Source organism: Vidua chalybeata, chromosome 14 (genome assembly GCF_026979565.1).
Source record: "Vidua chalybeata isolate OUT-0048 chromosome 14, bVidCha1 merged haplotype, whole genome shotgun sequence".
Taxonomy (NCBI): Eukaryota; Metazoa; Chordata; class Aves; order Passeriformes; family Viduidae; genus Vidua; species Vidua chalybeata.
Window position 1 is genome coordinate 1871057 of NC_071543.1, and position 18511 is coordinate 1889567.

General features: G+C 46.8%; 2 protein-coding genes across 3 annotated transcripts in view; one reads left to right on the forward strand and one right to left on the reverse strand.

The window, feature by feature from the left end:
• The first annotated feature begins 291 nt into the window (after positions 1-291).
• LOC128795400 (serine/threonine-protein kinase PAK 3-like) lies at positions 292-10950 on the forward strand. 2 transcript variants are annotated; one of them, XM_053956129.1, is made up of 12 exons: positions 292-598; positions 1487-1536; positions 2390-2497; positions 2931-3084; positions 4001-4064; positions 4842-4890; positions 5762-5874; positions 6723-6840; positions 8105-8204; positions 8321-8517; positions 9538-9675; positions 10781-10950. In XM_053956129.1, the coding sequence occupies exons 1-12, from the start codon at positions 496-498 to the stop codon at positions 10907-10909; spliced, it is 1323 nt and encodes a 440-aa protein (XP_053812104.1). In that variant the 5' UTR covers positions 292-495; the 3' UTR covers positions 10910-10950. The 2 variants fall into 2 exon arrangements, with proteins under 2 accessions (XP_053812104.1, XP_053812105.1); XM_053956130.1 differs by having other exon boundaries at positions 293-485.
• A 3616-nt stretch (positions 10951-14566) lies between these two features.
• The window catches only part of LOC128795234 (calpain-5-like), a 50250-nt gene continuing 46305 nt past the window's right edge, over positions 14567-18511 (reverse strand). The window contains exons 14-15 of the mRNA XM_053955843.1: positions 15656-15792; positions 14567-14778 (exon numbers count right to left, since the gene is read on the reverse strand). Coding sequence (XP_053811818.1) covers positions 14596-14778; positions 15656-15792 — 320 coding nt within the window. The 3' untranslated portion in view covers positions 14567-14595. The remainder of the gene's footprint in view (positions 14779-15655; positions 15793-18511) is intronic.

The following is an 18511-nucleotide window of genomic DNA, read 5'->3' on the forward strand; positions in this document are numbered from 1 at the left end:
GCACTGTTTTGTCTACCAATAGAAAGGAGTTTTGTAATGGAATCAAAGAACCACCAGGAAAATGAGTTCAGCCTTAAATCCTTACTCCCTGGAAGTTCAGAGTTGATTTCCAGGTGGGCTCCATGCAGGAGCTTTGCATCAGGAGGAAGGTTGACATCTCACTGCCTTAAAGGGATGTCAGGCTCCAGAACGAGCAAAAGTGAGCGTCCAGCTGCTCAAGAAGCAGCCTGGAACCATTCCACAGAGTGTGAACCTACAGCTGCTGCCACTGTGATGTCAGAGGCCGCTTGGGGTGTCGCTGAAAGGTTGGCAAGTCCCCGCAGTGCCTACAGGACACTGCTGTTCCTGCAATCCAGACCTCCTCGATGCCTCCTCCTGCTGGCATTCCAGCAGGATCCTTCTCCAGGAGTTCTCAGTCAGCTGCCTGCAAACCAGCCAGGGTTTTATAGCTTTTGGGCTATGCTGTTCTGCAAGTTCTAGCGCAGGTCTGCAGAAATGATCCGGCAAATCGCTGCCGCAGCGTGTGATTTTCTGTCTGCCACATCTGCAATGTATTTTTATCCAGATAAACCCTGGCTGGTGACAGCTCATCTGGGGAGTAAGTAGTGCTTTTCCCTAGGTGCAGCATATCTGGCTTTGGGATCGCTGTGCTCTTTCTGCTCTTCCTTAGGAGCTGAGCTGATTCTGGAACAGAAATGCCAGTGAGATGCCTTTGGTTTGGTAGAGCTCCTGTCAACAGCTTCTGCTAAAAGGGGTGTCTCAATGGGGACAGCATTTGGAATGTGGGGAGCCCCGTGGGGATTCCATTCCCCACGCACACCAGTCTGGGGGGTCTGTAATTCCCTCACTTTGCTGCTTCAGCCAACTTCCAAAAGCAGACTGGAAGAGCTTATCAGAAGTGCTTCTAAAAACTGCAATTATCTTCAGAACTGACAGAAAACATCTTTTTCCCATAATTAAAGGATTTGACTAATAACCTGTGCTAAAATAGAGATAACCTTCATGAGGAAATGTAACTTCCCAACAGTGTGTGCTCCTGAACCCAGGAGCTGTTCCTGTGCAGTGTCAGAATAGAATTCACACTGCTAAGGGGATTTTGGGAAAGCTTTTCTAGGGAAGCATTTTCAGCAAGCTAAAAAGAACCAACATATGCAATTTAATACTAGGAAAAAAAAAAAAAAGGAAAACTTCTCTAGCTCTTGGGCAGAGCAGAATCATGGACTATTAAAGAGCAATTTACATTTTCTTGACTGAGTTTCTATTTATCTATTGTTGAAACAGCACAAAAAATAGAAAAATGTAGAAAAAAAAAAAATCTGGTATTTTGTCCTGTCCTGTTGCTCACTGTGGAAAAGAACTGTTGCTCCTAGAGGGATGTTATGAAATAAAAATGCTCTCTTATTTGGGCTGACTTGTTCCATGGGGGATGCCCTACCAGAGGCAGTTTTCTAACAGCATCTGGTTCATCTTCTCTTGCCCACTGCAGATCTGATCACCCAGTTATCCAGAGGTGGATACATGGCAGCCCATCCTTTGGTGAGTGGGAAAGGAACCTTGGACATTCCCAGAGTTTAAGAACTGTGGAGCAAGCTGTGAGTGAGCTTTGCCTGCTCCAGCAGTGTGCCAGCCTGAAAAAATGTCCATGTCTGCTTTTGCAGCAGCAGCAGTGGGATCTCTGGCTGTTTCCTCAAATTCTGTTCAAAGTTTTTAAACAGATGAAAGTTGCAGGGAGAAGATTGTGGGTTTAGCCATGGTGGAATATCTAATTCACAGCAATTTTCAATACTGTATAATTGCCTCATTTTAGTTTAGTTTTAACAACTTAGAATTCCCTTTCTATCGAGTTTCATGATTTATCTTTACTACAGCTGGATATATAGCTGAGCATAAATAAGGTTAAAATTGGTAATGTAACTCACTGGAGCCATTGAAAGAAAGTTTTAAATAACAATCCACACTTACAAATGTTGGGTTGCAATAACAATCCTAGGGAGGGGCATGACAGCCACATTAATATTGGCCAAATTTATTAGGGTTAATATTAAACATTTTAAAGAGAGCACCAGTGAGATGTGAAGTGTAGAATGGTGCCTTTGATTTGCTTCAGTTCTCTAAGTGGCCTTTGTGACAGCTTTAAAGCAGTTGGGAAACAGCAAATTTGGGGCAACTTGATGCAATGCTGTGCCCCTGCAGAGCAGCAGCTGGGGCACCCCATAATTTATAGATATTTAAATTGTACTGTGACACGTGCAACAGAGAACGGAAGCTCTAGAGCCACGTGCATGTCTAGATCAGTTTCTGATGTCAAAGCAGCTGAAAGCTGTGTGTAACTACAAAGCTCCCAAGTGGCAGAAGGGAGATTCTCACTCCTGTTACTGACTGTCCCCAGGCCACAACACTGCCACCAGGACGTCAGCTGGCTCCTTCCCTTCCTGGACAAGAGGATAGTGAGAAGGAGGTGGACAAGGAGCCTGCAGCTTTTGCCTCAGCAGAAGCAGTAAGTGCCAGCTTTGGTTACCATTGGTGCAATTCAGAGTTTCTGGTCAGACAGCAGCTGCCTCTCACAGCTGGAGGTGCTGAGGGCTGGAGTCCTGCCATGACACTGTGCTTCACCCCAGCCACTGGCACCTGGAAAATTGGTTTTGAACTTCCCTTTTAGTCAGCAGTTTCTCTTGCAGGATACAGGAGAAACTGTCTCCTGGATGTACCTGCACCTCTGCACAGATTATTTAAGAAAATCCGTGAAAATTGAACATGAAACTGGCCATGAACTTGTTTTGTTTTCGTTCATTCAGTTTGTGATGTGGACAGCAAAAAACAGATTAAGCACTGGATGTGGCTGACAGGCATCTTCCCGAGGGCTTGCATTTGGAATACGAGCTCAGGAGATCCCTGCAAGCTCCCTTCCTGACATTAATTTCTCATCACAGATCCACACGAGCTCTCTGCTGGGAGCTGAAGAAGCAGATGATGAGACATTTCTCGTGTCTGACACCCTCAGCCAAAGCGCAGGCGCTCTGGACAAACCCAGGGCCGGGCTGCAGAAGAAATGCCAGCTGACAGAGGAAGTGCTGGAGCAACTGAGTATGTGTGGTGTGCCTGGTGTCTGGCGTGCGTGTCCTGACTTCAGCTGCACCAAAGGGACAGAGGAAGCAGGAATTCTCTCTGGGCATTCCTCAGGGCAGCTCAGACTGGGTTCAGTTTCTCTGCGCTGGAGGCAAAAGCAGGGATGGCTTCTGATTCAGCAGAAGGTGCTTTGACCTAGTGAATGAACTACTGAACTCCTGAGTGCTGATGGCCAAATCAAGCAGGATATTTGTTTCCTAAATTCTCTTTAGTCCCCTGACAAGTCACTGGAGCAAAAGTACTTCATAGCAATCTATTAGATTGAAGACAAGCAGTGTGGTCCTTCAAATGGCACAGGCAGGGTTATCATCAGAATTTGGCCTGGTAACCCATGATGAAGGTCCTGGATCCTAAAGCCCCATCATTATTGATTATAACATGAGATGCTGTTCTTTAAAATCATAAAGACAATCTTTTGGCAAACTGCTGAAAGTTGGGAAGGTCCCCTTCTCTCCTGGAAACACTTTGCACCGTTTCTTAAAAATTAATCCCAGAACCCAAAGTGTATTTAATCTTCGGAAATAATAAACCTTTTGTTGAATCACACAAAGGGTTTATTCCCAGGAAAATAAAGGCTGTGTTGTTTTAGCTCTCCTAAATATTTGTAGAAAACAAACTCTTGCTTTGGTACCTGGCCTTTCCTGATTTCTGTCTCCTGTGGATATTTCTCCTGGTGCTTTGTTTTCCTGTCAAGGTAACTCTTCAAAGCACTGTAGAAAATCAGAAAATCTGTGGAGCCATCTGTGCTTTGGAGCTGCCTCTGTTGCTGTTGTTGCCCACAGAGGGCTCACAGCCAGACAGTGGGGCTGCATTTTCAGTCTGCTGGAGGGTGGTGTCTGTTTGAAGTGAGCATCCTGCATTTCATTTCTTTCAGGGGGCATTGTGAACGAGGGGGACCCCAAGACCAAATACACTGAATTTGTTCACATTGGCCAAGGGTAAGTCCAATCTTAGTTACTCCTACAAAGCCACGGGCTGGGCATTTTGCTGCTGTAATAGCAAGTGTGAATCCAGGCAAGCTCCAAACATGATGTGGGTTTAGATCCTCCCATCTCAGTACAGGTCAGAATTAATAATTTTGGTCAAAAGGTGTTGTCAAAGAAAACTTGACACTGGCAGTGCCTTGCCTGCAACAAGGATCAGGACCTGAAAAATCTCCCATCCCTCAAACCTTTTTGCCTAAAAGAGCACCTTACCACCCCACAGCTGTCAGATAAAATTTCTCAATAACATTTATTTCAAATATTTTGCTTAAAAAATATTCAGTAATCCAGAATACAACCACGTAGTTTAGCAATTAAAACCAGAGGTGAAATACTAAGCTCTCACACTGTCATATGAAATCCCACCCTGTGTAGTCTGCAGCATACATTCCCTGGAAAAAAATACACACACAGACACAAAAAGAAGGAAAAAAACCCAACATAGCAAGGCAAAATGGAAAAAAAAATTAAATATTTCTCAGTTTTTGTAGGCACACTCTCCCCCTGCTCTTAGGTTTTGAAGATCTGTGCTCCAGCTCTTTTTCTTCAGTTTTCTTCTCAGTTTTCCCTTGGACACCCTGCATGGCAGAGGGCTGCTGTGCTGCTGTCTGAAGAATAGATGAACCAAGGTGTTTTAAAACACTTCATGCAGCAGAGATCTCCTGTCTGGGCTGGCTTTCACTCCCAGCACCTGAATTGCTTCTTCTTTCTTCACTGCTCTTTTGTTTCCAGGGGTTTCGGGACTGTTTACAAAGCCATCGACCCAGCCACAGGAGATGTGGTGAGTGTCAACACCCCCAGCACATTGTGCAGCTCTTCAGGGCTTTCCCCTCTGCTGTGAGCTCTGCTGGAGCTTTGGGTGGCCAGCAGAGCTTTCCTGGGCAGGCTGTTCCTCAAGCACAGAGCAGTGGCAGCCTGCAGACTTTGTACCTACTCAGTTCCAGAAAGAATGCAAGAGGGCAGTGGTATCTTTCAGAGAAGGACATCATTAAGGCTTAAAATACCAGAGAATGGGTTATTTCTTTAGAAACCCAGAAAATAATTGCAAATCTGAACTGTGGAGTTCAGATTGCTCATGGAGTAGCAAAATCAAAGTTCAAGAAGCGAGAAACGTTGTGGGATTGTAATTTTTTGTGTGTGCGTAACTGCTATGATCTTTTAGGGTGGGATTTTACCCATCATGTACGCATGTGTTTGCTTTTTTATGCAACCAAGACCAGCAGCAGCTGCTGAAATAATGGCCAAACCCCATAGAATTGCTGAAGGATTCCCAGCTGTTTTGATATATTTTCACAGTCACAAAATCCTGCTTGCAAAACCTGTGTGAATAATGAGAGAGGTGATAAACTGAGGCCATCAGGGAAGAATGTGGGTGCAGGGTGTTGTCAGAGATCTGTGGGTGATAGCTCAGGGAAATTTTTGCAGAATTTAGAAGGCAAAATGTCTCTGGCAAGTGTCTTGTAAGTGGCACCAAAGCAAGTGGAGAAATCAACTGTTGTCCTGTCACTTCCTGAGCCCTGGAGTCTGATCACAAGGTCACACAGGGCAGTTGGCACAGCCCAGCCCCATCATTCCAAAAACACTCTCTCCTTGGTCATTGTGCTCTCCTGCAGCAGAACTTCTGGAGCCCATGGTCTCCAATTTCATTTCAGGTGGCCCTAAAGAAGATGCCTCTCCGCAAACGGAGCAGAAAGGAACTCGTTGTCAACGAGATTCAGGTCATGAAGGAAAACAGGCATCCCAATATTGTCAATTATATAGACAGGTGAGTGGTTCTGGTGTTAGCACGGGAATGTTAACGGCAAGACAAAGGTTAAAAAACCCCTCTGGGCACTGGCAGAACATGGAGCTCTTTCTTAATTCTCTATTCATCTCCAGTGGATGGGAGGAGATGGCCTTGGGTCTCCATTAATCTTTTCTGGTGTTTGTAGTTGGAAACCTCTTTTCAAAAACCTGGATGTGCCATGTCTTACTAAAACAACAGCCTGTCAGTTCATTACCTCTGTGTTATTTCTGGGGTTTGGTTTTTTCAGGTTGATCATATTTTCTATGCCTTAACGATAAGTGCTGATAAACCATCATAGAAATTATCTCCCTTGGGCTGTTGCCACCATTTTCCGTTGCTGTGGAAGACTAAATTCTCATTTGCAGAACCACATAATTTGCCAGCTTTTACATAGTTTTTCCTCTTTCTGACTGTATTTTATGCAGTGTTTTCCAAATGGTTGGCCAACACCTGTCCTCAGTGGTGCAGAGCCTCCTCCCACGGGTAACTCAGGAGTTGTGTTGCCTTGTTCCTGGAGTGAATGGTGGAAGTTATAAATTAAGATAATGGCTCAGTTGATGGCAAGTGTCCTGGTTCCAGATTGATCTCTGCTGTTACTAAATTGCATTATTCTCGTTTGCCATCTAAGGCATCTCCTTTTTCATGGATTTGCCTTTCTCATTTAGACTGCACAGATTCCAAATACTCTGTAGCCTGCAAGGAATGTCTCTCCATTTCATTCTGCCTCCATTTACAAGTGACCTGGAAACAAAACTCCCCTGCAGTCTTTTCCACGAGGAAATTTAGCTGTGCACATTCACCTCCATGCCTTTGTTTTCTTCTCTCAGCTACCTGGTGAATGAAGACCTGTGGCTCGTGATGGAATATGTGGATGGAGGCACTTTAACCAGCGTTATTGTCCGAGTCTTTATGGAGGAAAGAATGATAGCTGCTATCAGCAGGGAGGTGAGGGACCCTGCTTGTGCTTCCAATGGCTTGGACAGGGTGGGACAGGAGTGACTTCATGTTCAGAGCTTTGTTCCAGTGCTGCTGTTACGAAATGTAAAATAAAAGGGTGTCTCGGTTTGAAAAGACAGGTGTCTATTAAGGAAGGCAGGAGATTCTCTTGAAATGGAAAATGTAAACCCCCTCTCTCTGAATTATTATAATTTTGAAATTAAGAGGCTCTCGGGTAAAGATATGGGAATAGGAATAACAGTTCTTTACAAGGACAATTAAAAATACAAAAGCAATAGTACACTGCCAACAGAACCACAGGCAGTGGAGGACAGGCAAAGTCTTGGAAAATGTGGGGTCACTCACAAAGATGCATTTTGTAAGAAATGGACTTAAAGAAACCCCAAAAAGCCGTGCCACAAAATCACAAAGTGTACCTAGATCCACACCTCTATTCCCTATGGCTCTTCTCCCTTAACAGAATTTCCTTTTGTCAGATTTGACTAGGAAAAAATTCCATTTTTGTGAGGTGTTGTGAACTGTTTTTACTACCTGTAATAACCATCCCGGGTCTGAGTATTCTTGTAATGCAATGCCATGCAGCAGAGAACCTGTCCACTTTATAGCTTTGCTCTCAATATTTGTTCCTCATTGTTTTCTCATCTAAATGTACATTTGCAAGATGTGTGTCAGCCTAAGACAAAGGGCATCTAAGTGAGCTTCCTACCAATACAACTGCATTTCTTATACTCTGTTATACACTTTTGTCATAGTCTCTTTTTTAATTTATTTAACGTTCTAAACTTTGCCTCATTAAACTGGAGCATGTCTGCACTGCATTCTTGGCCCGTAAAAGCAAACATGCTCATGGCAGAATTTTAAAATGGCAAATAAAAATAGAGCTTCATTTCTCACAGCCCTCAGCTTAAAAGGAGAGCATTGCACCCCAAATGGTGTTTGCTTCTGAAAAATGACTAATGTGCTACTCCCAACTCTGCTCTTGAGGCCAACATAAAACCTCTGTCATGCAGCCTCCCACACAAAAGTGATCCACTTCATAATGGAGGGAGAGATGTTTTCCTTTTTGACAAACCCTCCTTGTCACCTGGATGGAGAGAGCAGAACCACTGCAGCCATTCTGGCTGGGTTAGGAATGGAAGTCTATGTCAACAATTGGTGTTTCACCTAGAAATTCAATCTTTTAGAGCCATTCCCTTCTCTTGTGTGATGAAATGAGGTTCATTAACTTTTACCCTCATGGGTTTTGTCTCAGTGCCTCAAAGCCCTGGATTTCCTTCATTCAAAGAACGTGATCCATAGAGATGTCAAAAGTGACAATATTCTTCTCGGGATGGACGGATCTGTGAAACTGAGTAGGTATTCTTGGTCAGCACAGCATCCCCGTGTTCTCAGACCTAGAGTGGGGAATTCTTGTGCTCGGTGTCATGGTTCAAGCTGGTTTTGACAGTATTTTTGTTTTCCTCCTCAGCTGATTTTGGCCTGTGTGCTCAGCTGACCCTGGAGCGGAGCACACGGTGCACAGTGCTTGGCTCTCCTTACTGGGTAGCACCAGAAATCCTGAAAAGAAAGGAATATGACACCCAAGTGGACATCTGGGCCCTTGGGATCGTGGCCATTGAAATGCTGGAGGGGGAACCTCCGTACTTTAAAGAAAGCCCTGTCCAGGTAAGGTGCAAACTCTGTCATTTACCACTGTCTTGCCAATCAGTGCCATGTTTTGTCTCCCATGAACCAAAACCCCACTCAAATCAGCCTGAAATAGTTCTACCAAGGCCCACTTCTAGAAATGTCCCTGCAGAACATCTCATCAGAGGAGAAGTGACCTGTGCAAGTGCAAAAATGTGCCCTTTTGGCCTCCAGCACTGCTTGAGTTCCTCCTGCTGTGTTTGATCTCTCCCTGAGCTGGAGCTGGGAATGACAGCAGTGAGTTTCTTCAATTGGAAAATTATTATGAAAAGCATTACAAGTGTATCTGCAGGCCCAGAAGTCTTTTCAAATTCTGACCAGTGCCTTTCAGGGAGGGTCACTGGTTCTAGTGATGCCATAATTATGTATTACCCAAAAAAACGTCTAAAAGTATGTTTTAGCAAAGCTACTTGTAGTAAACATATTTTGAAGTTTTCAGTTTTAGATCCTAATTCTTTAAAATTAAATGATGAGTTCTCATATCAAATGATGAAGGAATAGTGGAGGAATGTACACAAGGATGAAATCTCATGACTAGCTGAAACCAGGTTAAATGCTGCACAGTTAATTCCTGAGGAAGACAACAGTTCTGAAGATTTCAGTCTTCCACTCTTTTTGAAAAAGTTCCCTGACTTTTCTTGGAAGACCACTTTTGGATTGCTTTTGCCTTGTATAAGGCAGCAAACACAGATGAAGAGAATTATTTCCAGATCCCAAAATACTCGGAGTTGGGAGGGATCACCAAGTCCAGCTCCTGAGGGAATGGCCCTCTGGGGATTGATGTGACCAGTGCCACGCTCTGACCAGCCGAGCTGCACTCAGGGTCATTATCACCACTGCTCTGGAGTGACAGTTCCCTGCTTCCTTACCCTCAAACGCTGAGAAGCCCTTGAGCCCCTTGAGAAGCACCAGGAGCTCTCAGAAAGCCAGGAGGGGCCTGCAGTGGAGCTGTCACCCCAGGGATGGTCAGTGGCTGTCCTGTGCTTCCTGTGTCCCCAGGCTCAGCGCCTGATCGCCCGGAACAGGTACCCCCCTCTGAAGATGCCCAGCAAGATTTCAGTTCTGTTCCACGCCTTCCTGCACTCCTGCCTGGACACCGACCCCAGCGTCCGCTGGACAGCCAGCGAGCTCCTGCAGGTAAAGGCCCAGTGGCTGCAGGGGAAAGTCCCCTCACCAGGTGCCCTCCTCTCCTGTTAATCCCCAGTCTCGGTGCTTTGCAAAGTAGAATCATAGAAGAATTTGGCCTGGAAGGGACCTTTGAAGTCCATCTGGTCCAACCTCCCTGCCATGAGTGGGGACATCTTCAACTTGATCAGGTTGCTCAGAGCTCTGTCCGACCTGACTTTGGATGTTTTCAGGGATGGGGCATCCAACACCCCTCTGGGCAACCTGTGCCAGTGTTTCACCACCCCTAGCATAAACAATTTCTTCCTTAGACCTGAATCTCTCTTTTCATTTAAAACCATTATCCTTTGTCCCTTTACAACAGGCCCTACTAAAAATGGGTCCCCTTGAGGTTTGAAAGGCTGCAATGAGGTTTCCCTGGGGCCTTCTCTTCTCCAGGCTGAACAGTCCCAGTTGTCTTGGCCTTTCCTCAGAGGAAAGGTGTTCCATCTACCCTCTAACCCTTTGTTGTATTTTGGGAGTGCATTCAGTTTTAGCTGGTGGCAAGAGAACTGCAGTAGAATGGTGCCACGTACAGAGGCCCAAAATGGTGTTGGTGGAAAAGGAACCCAGTGCCAGCCCAGCAGTCTGGGAGATTTGGCTGTTCTTGTCTTGGTGCTGAAAACCTGCACCTCAGTGTTCTCCACAACAGCACAGGCCTAAATCCTAATGGGACCAACATTTCTTGGAGGTGCTGGAGTTCCCTGTGGAACAGCTTGCACTCATCTTTTCTGACAACTAAAGCAGCCCCTACCTTTAGAAAAAAGGAACCTAAGTGAGTCCTTTCAGTTTCCTGAAATGAAAAAAGCCCCGAGGCAGCAAGTGGCATTCCCAGAGTGCTGGCAGGGCCAAAATCCCAGCAAGCTGAAGACACCTTGATAAATTGATTAATGGGATTACTGGGCCATGTTTGCCTCTGACAGCAAGGTCCTGAATATTAAGATGAGGTGGAGATGGTCCCCTCAGTCCAATTTATGTGTATTTCTGGTAAGCAGAGGAATCATGCTTCCCCTTGTGAGAAACTGGGTTTGGAAAGTAACAGTTCCTTTCTTTTTTCTTTTTTTTTCCCTTTGGGCAGCATCCATTTTTACAAACAGCCACGAGTCTCTCTGTCCTGCCTGACGTGATCCATATAGCCAGGAAAATCTGTCGGGCCATGGAAGCACTTCATACCAGCAGTGCCAACCTAGAGGAAAAGAAGGAATAAAATTTTCACTCCTTTGGGAGATTTGCTCCCTTCTCACCCAATGGTTACATTTTCTTCTGAATTACTGGTTGCTTCTTAAAGATGGAAAGTCGCAATTATGGGGGTTTTGGTATGGTTTGGAAATGGGAAAAGGTCTCCTTCATTCATCAGCTCCCTGGAATGCCCACGGGCTGGGTTTTGCCCACTTGTGGCACTTCTGGATGAGGAAGAAAGTGCAATTGCACTTCCAGACAAAAACGGGTGAAGAATGGGGCAGCCAAAACATCCTGTTGGATACACACAGTCAGCTGGGACTGTGGAGTGCTTGGAGAATTCCCTGTCCTCCCTCCACCTGGCAGAACATGTGGACACAAAAAATATATAATATATAGAGATTACAGAGAAAGATATGTATATAACATAGATGGCTAAATGGGGGTGTGCAAATGTACATAGACACATAATGTACTGGATAATTATTACATGTATAAATATTTATAGAATATATATTATTATTATAGTACTATATATAGAATGTTTTTATATCATTATAATTATATGTACAGATAGTGTGTTACAGAGCTGTGGACATACATTTACCTTGTAACTTATATTGTCCCCTATTCACACCCCACCCCATAACTCTCCTGCATTGTAGCTCCTTATATCTATAATATATATCTGTATATGCATATATATATGGGGTGTGTATATATAGTATGTATACACAGTGTGCATATATAATATTTTATGTATTATAAATATAAAAATATATAAATATAAAAAATATTTTATATATGTTATATATAAAATAAAAATATAATATATAATTTTAATAAAAATATTTTATATGTAAAATATGTAATATTTTTATGTACACTCAGAGGCGCTTCTGTAACTGTTACAAAATGTACAGAGACTATAACAGCGTGTAGAGGATAACGCGTGGCACCCTCTATAAATCAAAGGCCGTTTTTATGCGGGTGTGTTGCACCGGCCGCGCTCAGGTGTCGGTACCTGGCCGTGCTCACACCTGTGCAGGTGGGCACAGAGCGCCCTCCCGCGGCCGCCGCCGGCGCAGAAATCGCTAAAACGGAATTTTTTGGTAAAATTTTATTTAGCTCACTTCGTATTGAAAAGCTACAAAAGGTTGCAATGAAACGTTTTACACCCATTTCCACCTGTTTTCATTTCTGAGGTGGCTCGAGCGTGTACATAAATGCAGCCCTTCTCCCCTCCCAAAAAACCAACCGCAAGATGTTTTCCCACATGTCAGTATTGTTAAAAAATGAACAAATTTAACTACCAATGTTAGGAGCAGACAGCAGCACAAGCCCCTGTCAGCCTCCCTTGCCTGGCTTCACCTGGGAAGGCAGAAGCATCTGTAAGCCAGCAGAGCCAGCTGTGTTCCCAGGCTGGATCAGCTCCTCCTGATGGGAAAACCAAATAGCTCCCAAAAACAACCAATGCAGAGGTCCAGGCATCCTGCTGAGCCTCCCAGCACTGCCAGTCCCTCCGGGCAGCACTGGCCAGCAGTGCCTGTCCCCATGCCATGGGGGCAGACTGGGGGATTGTCTGGAGCTGGCACAATGCTCAAGGCCTGAAAGTCACATGTCTGTGCTCCCCACCCTGACTCCCCACTTTTCCAGGCTGTACATGCCCAAGAACCGCTGGTCACACTCCCTGTGTCCCACTGAAGCTGGGGACAACCCTGTACAGAGGCTGGAACAGGGTGGTGGTGCTGGGACTGGGGGCCAGGGCTGTGGGGCTGCAGGGAAAGAGCCAAGGGACTCCCCCCCCAGCTTGGGGCTGAGGTGGCTTTGTGCCCTCAGTGGGCTCAGGAGCTTCCTCAGCCACCAGAGAGTTCAGGAGCTCAGGAGCTTCCTCAGCCAAATCGTGGGGCAGGGAGGCACAAACCTCTGGTGCCAGCTCGGTGTGGATCTTTTTTCAGGCTAAACACTGACCCTTGGCCAAGCCAAGCCCTGGGAATGGCCCCATCCCATGGGAACACTGCGGGAAGCAGCTCCCACAGCCTGGACCAGAGTGTGAGGAAAAGCAAAGCAAACAGCTCTCGGTGCAGGTCTCGGGCAGCCCTGACATTTGCAGTTCCCCTCATCCCAGCTCTGCTCTGCATGAGACAGTTTATGCTTTTAAAAAGAGAAATCTCAGTTTACAAACACTTGTGAGAGTAAGCAGCCCTGAAGCCATGATCTTACAGAGAATGTCACTTGCCTGTGGGGCACCTCTGTCAAGATCTCTGCTGTGCCAAAGGGCCTGAGCCCAAACTGTCTGAAAAGAGCTGGATTTAGGTCCTTGGTACGTGCAAGCTGATGGCACTGCAGCATCATTCACAGCCCCACAGACCATCCCTGGCATGTCAGAGAAAGCATTTTCCTCCCACAGCAATGATCCTTTTGGAGCCCTGAGGAGACTTCAAAACCTTTTGGAAAAACACTAGCTCTGTCAAGGGCCATTTCACAAACTGTAAAAATCGCACAGCGTGGCTGAAGTGCCTAAAAGGCACACAGAAATCCAAATTTCCTGGCTGTAAAAAAAGGCAGAACGGTCCTTCAGCTTCACTTTCCCACCCAGAATCTGCAGCTGTGTAAAATCCATTTCCGAGTGTCTGGCACAGAGCCCCGTGCACTGCCAGGGTCACTGCCCAGCGTGCCCACCCCAGACAGCTGCTGAGGGAACCCTGCCGAGGCTGCAGGGGAAGGGAAGAGCTGGCACCAGACCCCTGCTGTGAGGGAAATGTGAAATAACACCCGTCCTCCGTACCCAAGTGAAACTCCATCAAACATCAGCCGTGCCAGCAATAAATGATGGCAAAAAAATTGAGAGTGAAACCTGACAACTGCCAGGGAACAGCACCCTGCTTTTGCAAACCGACCCTTCTCATGAGCTCATTCTTTCCTTTTTCGGGCTGGTGCTACATCTACCAAAACAAGAGGGCTGTTATCCCATTTTTAGCATTATGTGGCTTAAACAAAGCAAGGAGGCTCCCATTACTGAATCTGTGCCCTGAGCAAAGCCACAGCTGAACTGTGAGGTGCCCTTGGACAGAGATACCAAACTGAGAGTCACCAGCTCGAGGTGGAGAAGAGAACAATCAGAAAGTCAATCCGAGAGCCTTTGGGTGGACAAAGCTCTTGTTTGCTGTGGTGTTCAAACAGGCACTGCAAGATCTGCCCCTCTATTTTAATGTCGTCCTGGCAAGACTGGTCTTAAGGCCATGAGCTATGACTGAGCCCCTCGAGTAGTGACATTTTCACCAAGGAACAGAAACACCTAATCTGGAGTGAAATTCATCAAGAAATTTATATCCTTCTATGGCAAGGATATGGAAAAAAAAATCCCCATGAATCCCCTTTGTATTTGCCAGTCCCCAAGCTGCTGGTGGGTGCCCGATGCAGCTGCAGCCATTCCTGCCTGCATCCTCAACGATGCTGCTGGGAAGATGCTCCCATCCTCACGAACTTACCTGCCAGCATCCCATTTGCCCCCCTCCTACTGCATGAGCCGTATCACGAGCATAGATATGTATAAATACGCATTTCCCCCCTCCCAGCGCCTCTCCGCCCATTACCAGTGGTAACGCGGAGAGTCGGAGGGCTTTTTTTTTCCCCTTTAAAGCGATTATGCTGATGCGCACCCTGCGCTGCCGAGAGGTGACAGCTCCGTGTGGCTCTGCGCGGCCGCGGCGCTCAGAGCTCGGCGAGGTCATCGCTGCACAGCACCGTGACGCTGATGTGACCCGGCAGCTCGGCTGCTTCCCCGCCGCCTCTGCCCCGCAGCCGCAGCCTCCGCTGCTCGCGGGGCTCCCCGGGGGACGCTGCCAGCACCGCCTGCCCCAGGAACCGGTCGCTCAGGAGGCTGCTGCTCCAGACCTGGCGACGAGAGGACACAAATGACCCGGCTGAGGCAGCGCCGCTGTCACACTCCGCCGGGAAGGGTCATCCCCGATAACCCCTTGGAGAAGCAGCGAGGAGGGGGTGTGCGTCTAAATTTAGCTAATTGTCTAGAGAGCGTGAGGGAGAGTCTGCATTTGCATGCTCATTTACATAGACTATGCAAATAAAGAGAGAAATGCAGGTTTTTGCTTTCTAGGTCACAGCCTGCATAGAAGAGGAATAAAAATGACCTTTTTTTAGCTCATCAACAGTAAAACCTACCTACAGTAGCCTGTCTGCTGCTCTGCCTGCCTGTGCCCACCTCTGTACCTCCTCAGTGCTGGAGTTTTAGAGCCTGGCCCACAGACTAGACTGAAGATGAAGTTTTCCTCGACTGCATCATCTCAATGCCGAGCTCTATTTCTCCAGCTAGTGCTGAGGTAAACAGTGAGGTCTAATCCCCACAGGACTAGAATTCAGGGTAGAAAACTTCTTAATGACAGCCTTAGCTTTGGTTTTGTTTCAAACACTGACTCTGAACAACACTTGGCTTTTCTTTGTCTCTGTTGCATCAGGTACCACATGGGGCAAAAGGAATTCTGTAAATTCCATCAAAGCCTTGGAATGAAATGTGCCTTGGAATGAAACATTCCTTGGAATGAAATATGCCCTGTGATCCCAAAGTGCCATCAGCTGGTGTTTGTGGAGGAGAAGCAGCAGCAGAGCTCCAGGCAGAGCCCAGCAAGGGGAGCAGAGGTTCTCCCTCTTCTCTCCTGGATATCAGTCACACAAAGGAACAGCTGGCCCAGTGAAGGCCAGGGCTGCTGCTGTGTTGCCCTCCCTGCCCTGGGCAGCTGCCCTGGGGCTGTCTCACCTGGATGGTGACAGGACTGTCGATGTCCTTCCTGTAGAAGATCACCTGGGTGTTGAAGACGGGGCTGGTGGTGCCGTGCTGCACCGGGGAGCGCCGGCTTTGGTTCTCACACTTGATGAGCACGTAGGGATCTGCTCCTGGAACACAGTCAGCAGCACAGCTCTGGGCACACAGAATGGCAGCTGAGAGCTGCCCAGAAACCCAGCAGAGACAATCCCCTCCTGTGCCTGGCAGCACCACAGGACAGGGCACCAGGGCACGTCACAGCCACTGCTCCCTGTCCAGGTGAAAACACGGAATCATGGAATGGTTTGGGTTGGCAGGGACCTTAAAGCCCATCCCATCCCACCCCCTGCCATGGCAGGGACACCTTCCACTGTCCCAGGCTGCTCCAAGCTCTGTCCAGCCTGGCCTTGGGCACTGCCAGGGATCCAGGGGCAGCCACAGCTGCTCTGGGCACCCTGTGCCAGGGCCTCACCACCCTCACAGGGGAGAATTTTTCCCTAATATCCAATCTAACCCTCATATGTGACCCCCTGCAATTGTTCAACATTCTAGAAATGCTTTGTTTTTACACTGAGCATTTTTAGTTCTTATTAAAGTTGATCTTCTCTTTCCTTTACAATAAGAAGCAAGAACCATTTTGGAAAAACCAAACACATTCAAATAGAATGGGCCATTCCATTTTCTAATTCACTTTTAATTATACAAATGCAATATCATGTTTTATATTTCAACACAACTCTGTCCATTTCTGTTGTTAATGACAGAATACCTTTTTTTTTCCCTCACCTTGCTACTTCTTAGGTACAGATTTTAAATAAACCCAGGGTATCTGTAAGTCAGGCGTGTGAGTGTTTCTAACACACTTTTTTCACCATCTACTTGAAAATACTAGCACAGCCAGAAGGCAGCACAATTTTAGGCAACTTTAGCTTTTTAACAAACCATACCCAGATGATTTTTCTCAGACACATCACTCATTTACAAGATCAGGTACAACACCTCACACGAACAAACCACACAAGAGCTGCATCCAAGGCAGACACAGCCACTTCCATGTATGAGGCAGACACAGATTTTTCCATGTGTTGCTCTGTGGTTACACCTGGCCAGAGCTGTTTCCCTGACAACCCCTCACAGTTCCATGGCAGGTGGCAGGATGCTGGCTTTTTCTGCTGGGCAATTGCCTCCCGTGTCACTGAACTGTGAATTCAGCTCTGGGGCAGGGGGTGGCACCAGGCTGTGGCACCAGGGCTGGAAAAGCTGCCCTCTTTGCAAAGCAATTTGGATCTGGATAAAACGGGGTCTTGCTCCTCACCCCAATGGTGTTAACAGCTTTGTCCGAGGGCAAAGAGCAGAGCAACACCTGATTATTAACAGTAATTAAGAGATAAAGAGCATAAGGAGGGGTTGGGAAAGGGCACAGAGCTAAAGAGGTGACAGGCACATCTGCTGGATGGATGAGGGAGCAGTTAATGAGGGGACTGGCTAAGTGAAGGGAAAAGGAAAGAAAATATTTGAAGGAAACATTCAAATTCTCAACAAGACCTCACAGAGGGAGGTAGAAGGGGGACACAAAATGTTCCTGTACCCATGATGCTCCAAAATGTTCTGACCCCGTGATGGCAGTGCTGGATGAGTCAGTTGTTTTAGGAAAACTGGCTCTAATCCCACAACAAAAGCAAGCAGTGGAGAGCACACGGGGGATCAGATGTTCTCAGCTATGGATGGCCCAGTTCTGTGCCTGGTTTATTTACAGGACAAAGGAAAAACACCAAGGTCTGCTAGAGTGGAAAAGCAGTGTCCTGGTATTGGCCATGGGCTGGGAATGAAACTGGAGCTCTGGCAGTGGAAGGAGGGCTGGGTTCAGCTCTGGGGCACACAGATGGCTCCAGCTCTGCCCTGAACCCCATAACAGCTCTCTTCCCTCAGTCCTGGCCATGCTGCTGCTTTGGGAAGTTGTACAAAAGAACAGTGCAAAGGAAAAAGTTGGAATCTGTAAAAGCCAGAAACACCTGAACAGTAATGGCATTTCTAAGGCTTAAAGAAATCTGTATTCAGTAGTCTAAGGCTTAATTTTTGGGTTTTTGAGAACTGCTCCGAGGATCTAACACCCACATCCTACAGCACTGTACCAAAGCAAAAGGCTTTCTGGAAAACATTCCTGAGGGAATGTTGCCAGCTGCATTCCCACTCCTCCCTACTGCTCTTCCCAGAACCTGGAGAGCTCTGACAGCCTCAGCCCCTGGAAAAGGGCATGGCACAATCAGCAGGCACAGTGCTGAGACACAAGCACTGCCCTGGCAACCACAGCAGGTTGCTTTGCCTCTTTTTGCAGGTGAATCTCTGCTTCTCCTTCCTTCTCCTTTCTCAGGCTGCTCCCAAGGCAGCTTCCACTAAAGATTCTCTGCTTCCAGGGCCATCACACACCACGGATCTCAACACTCAGTTTATATTCTAGAGTGGTGAAAAACAATCCAGTGTGCAAATCCAACATGGAATGTCAGCAGGAAGACTTAAAGGTGCAAAAGGTGATTTGTTCTCAAAGAGAAACTCGGGGAAAAGGCCTGACAGACAGTAGTGAGAGCCATTTTTAAAACAGGCTTGGGAATGAGGGACAGAAAATCCTCTAGCATAGAGTTTCCTCATCATCCTGCAGACCTGCCACTGTGCTTGGCTCACAGACAGCTGGATCCACTTCAGAGCACACTGACTTGGAGAGAGGCACATCCACAAGGAGCATCCAGGACTGAGGCTGGGCCAGTACATTCATCCACTACTCCTAACAACAGCAAACCATCCATTGCTTTGTCCAGACAGAGCAATGGATCAGAGACAGCACCAAGGAGGAGC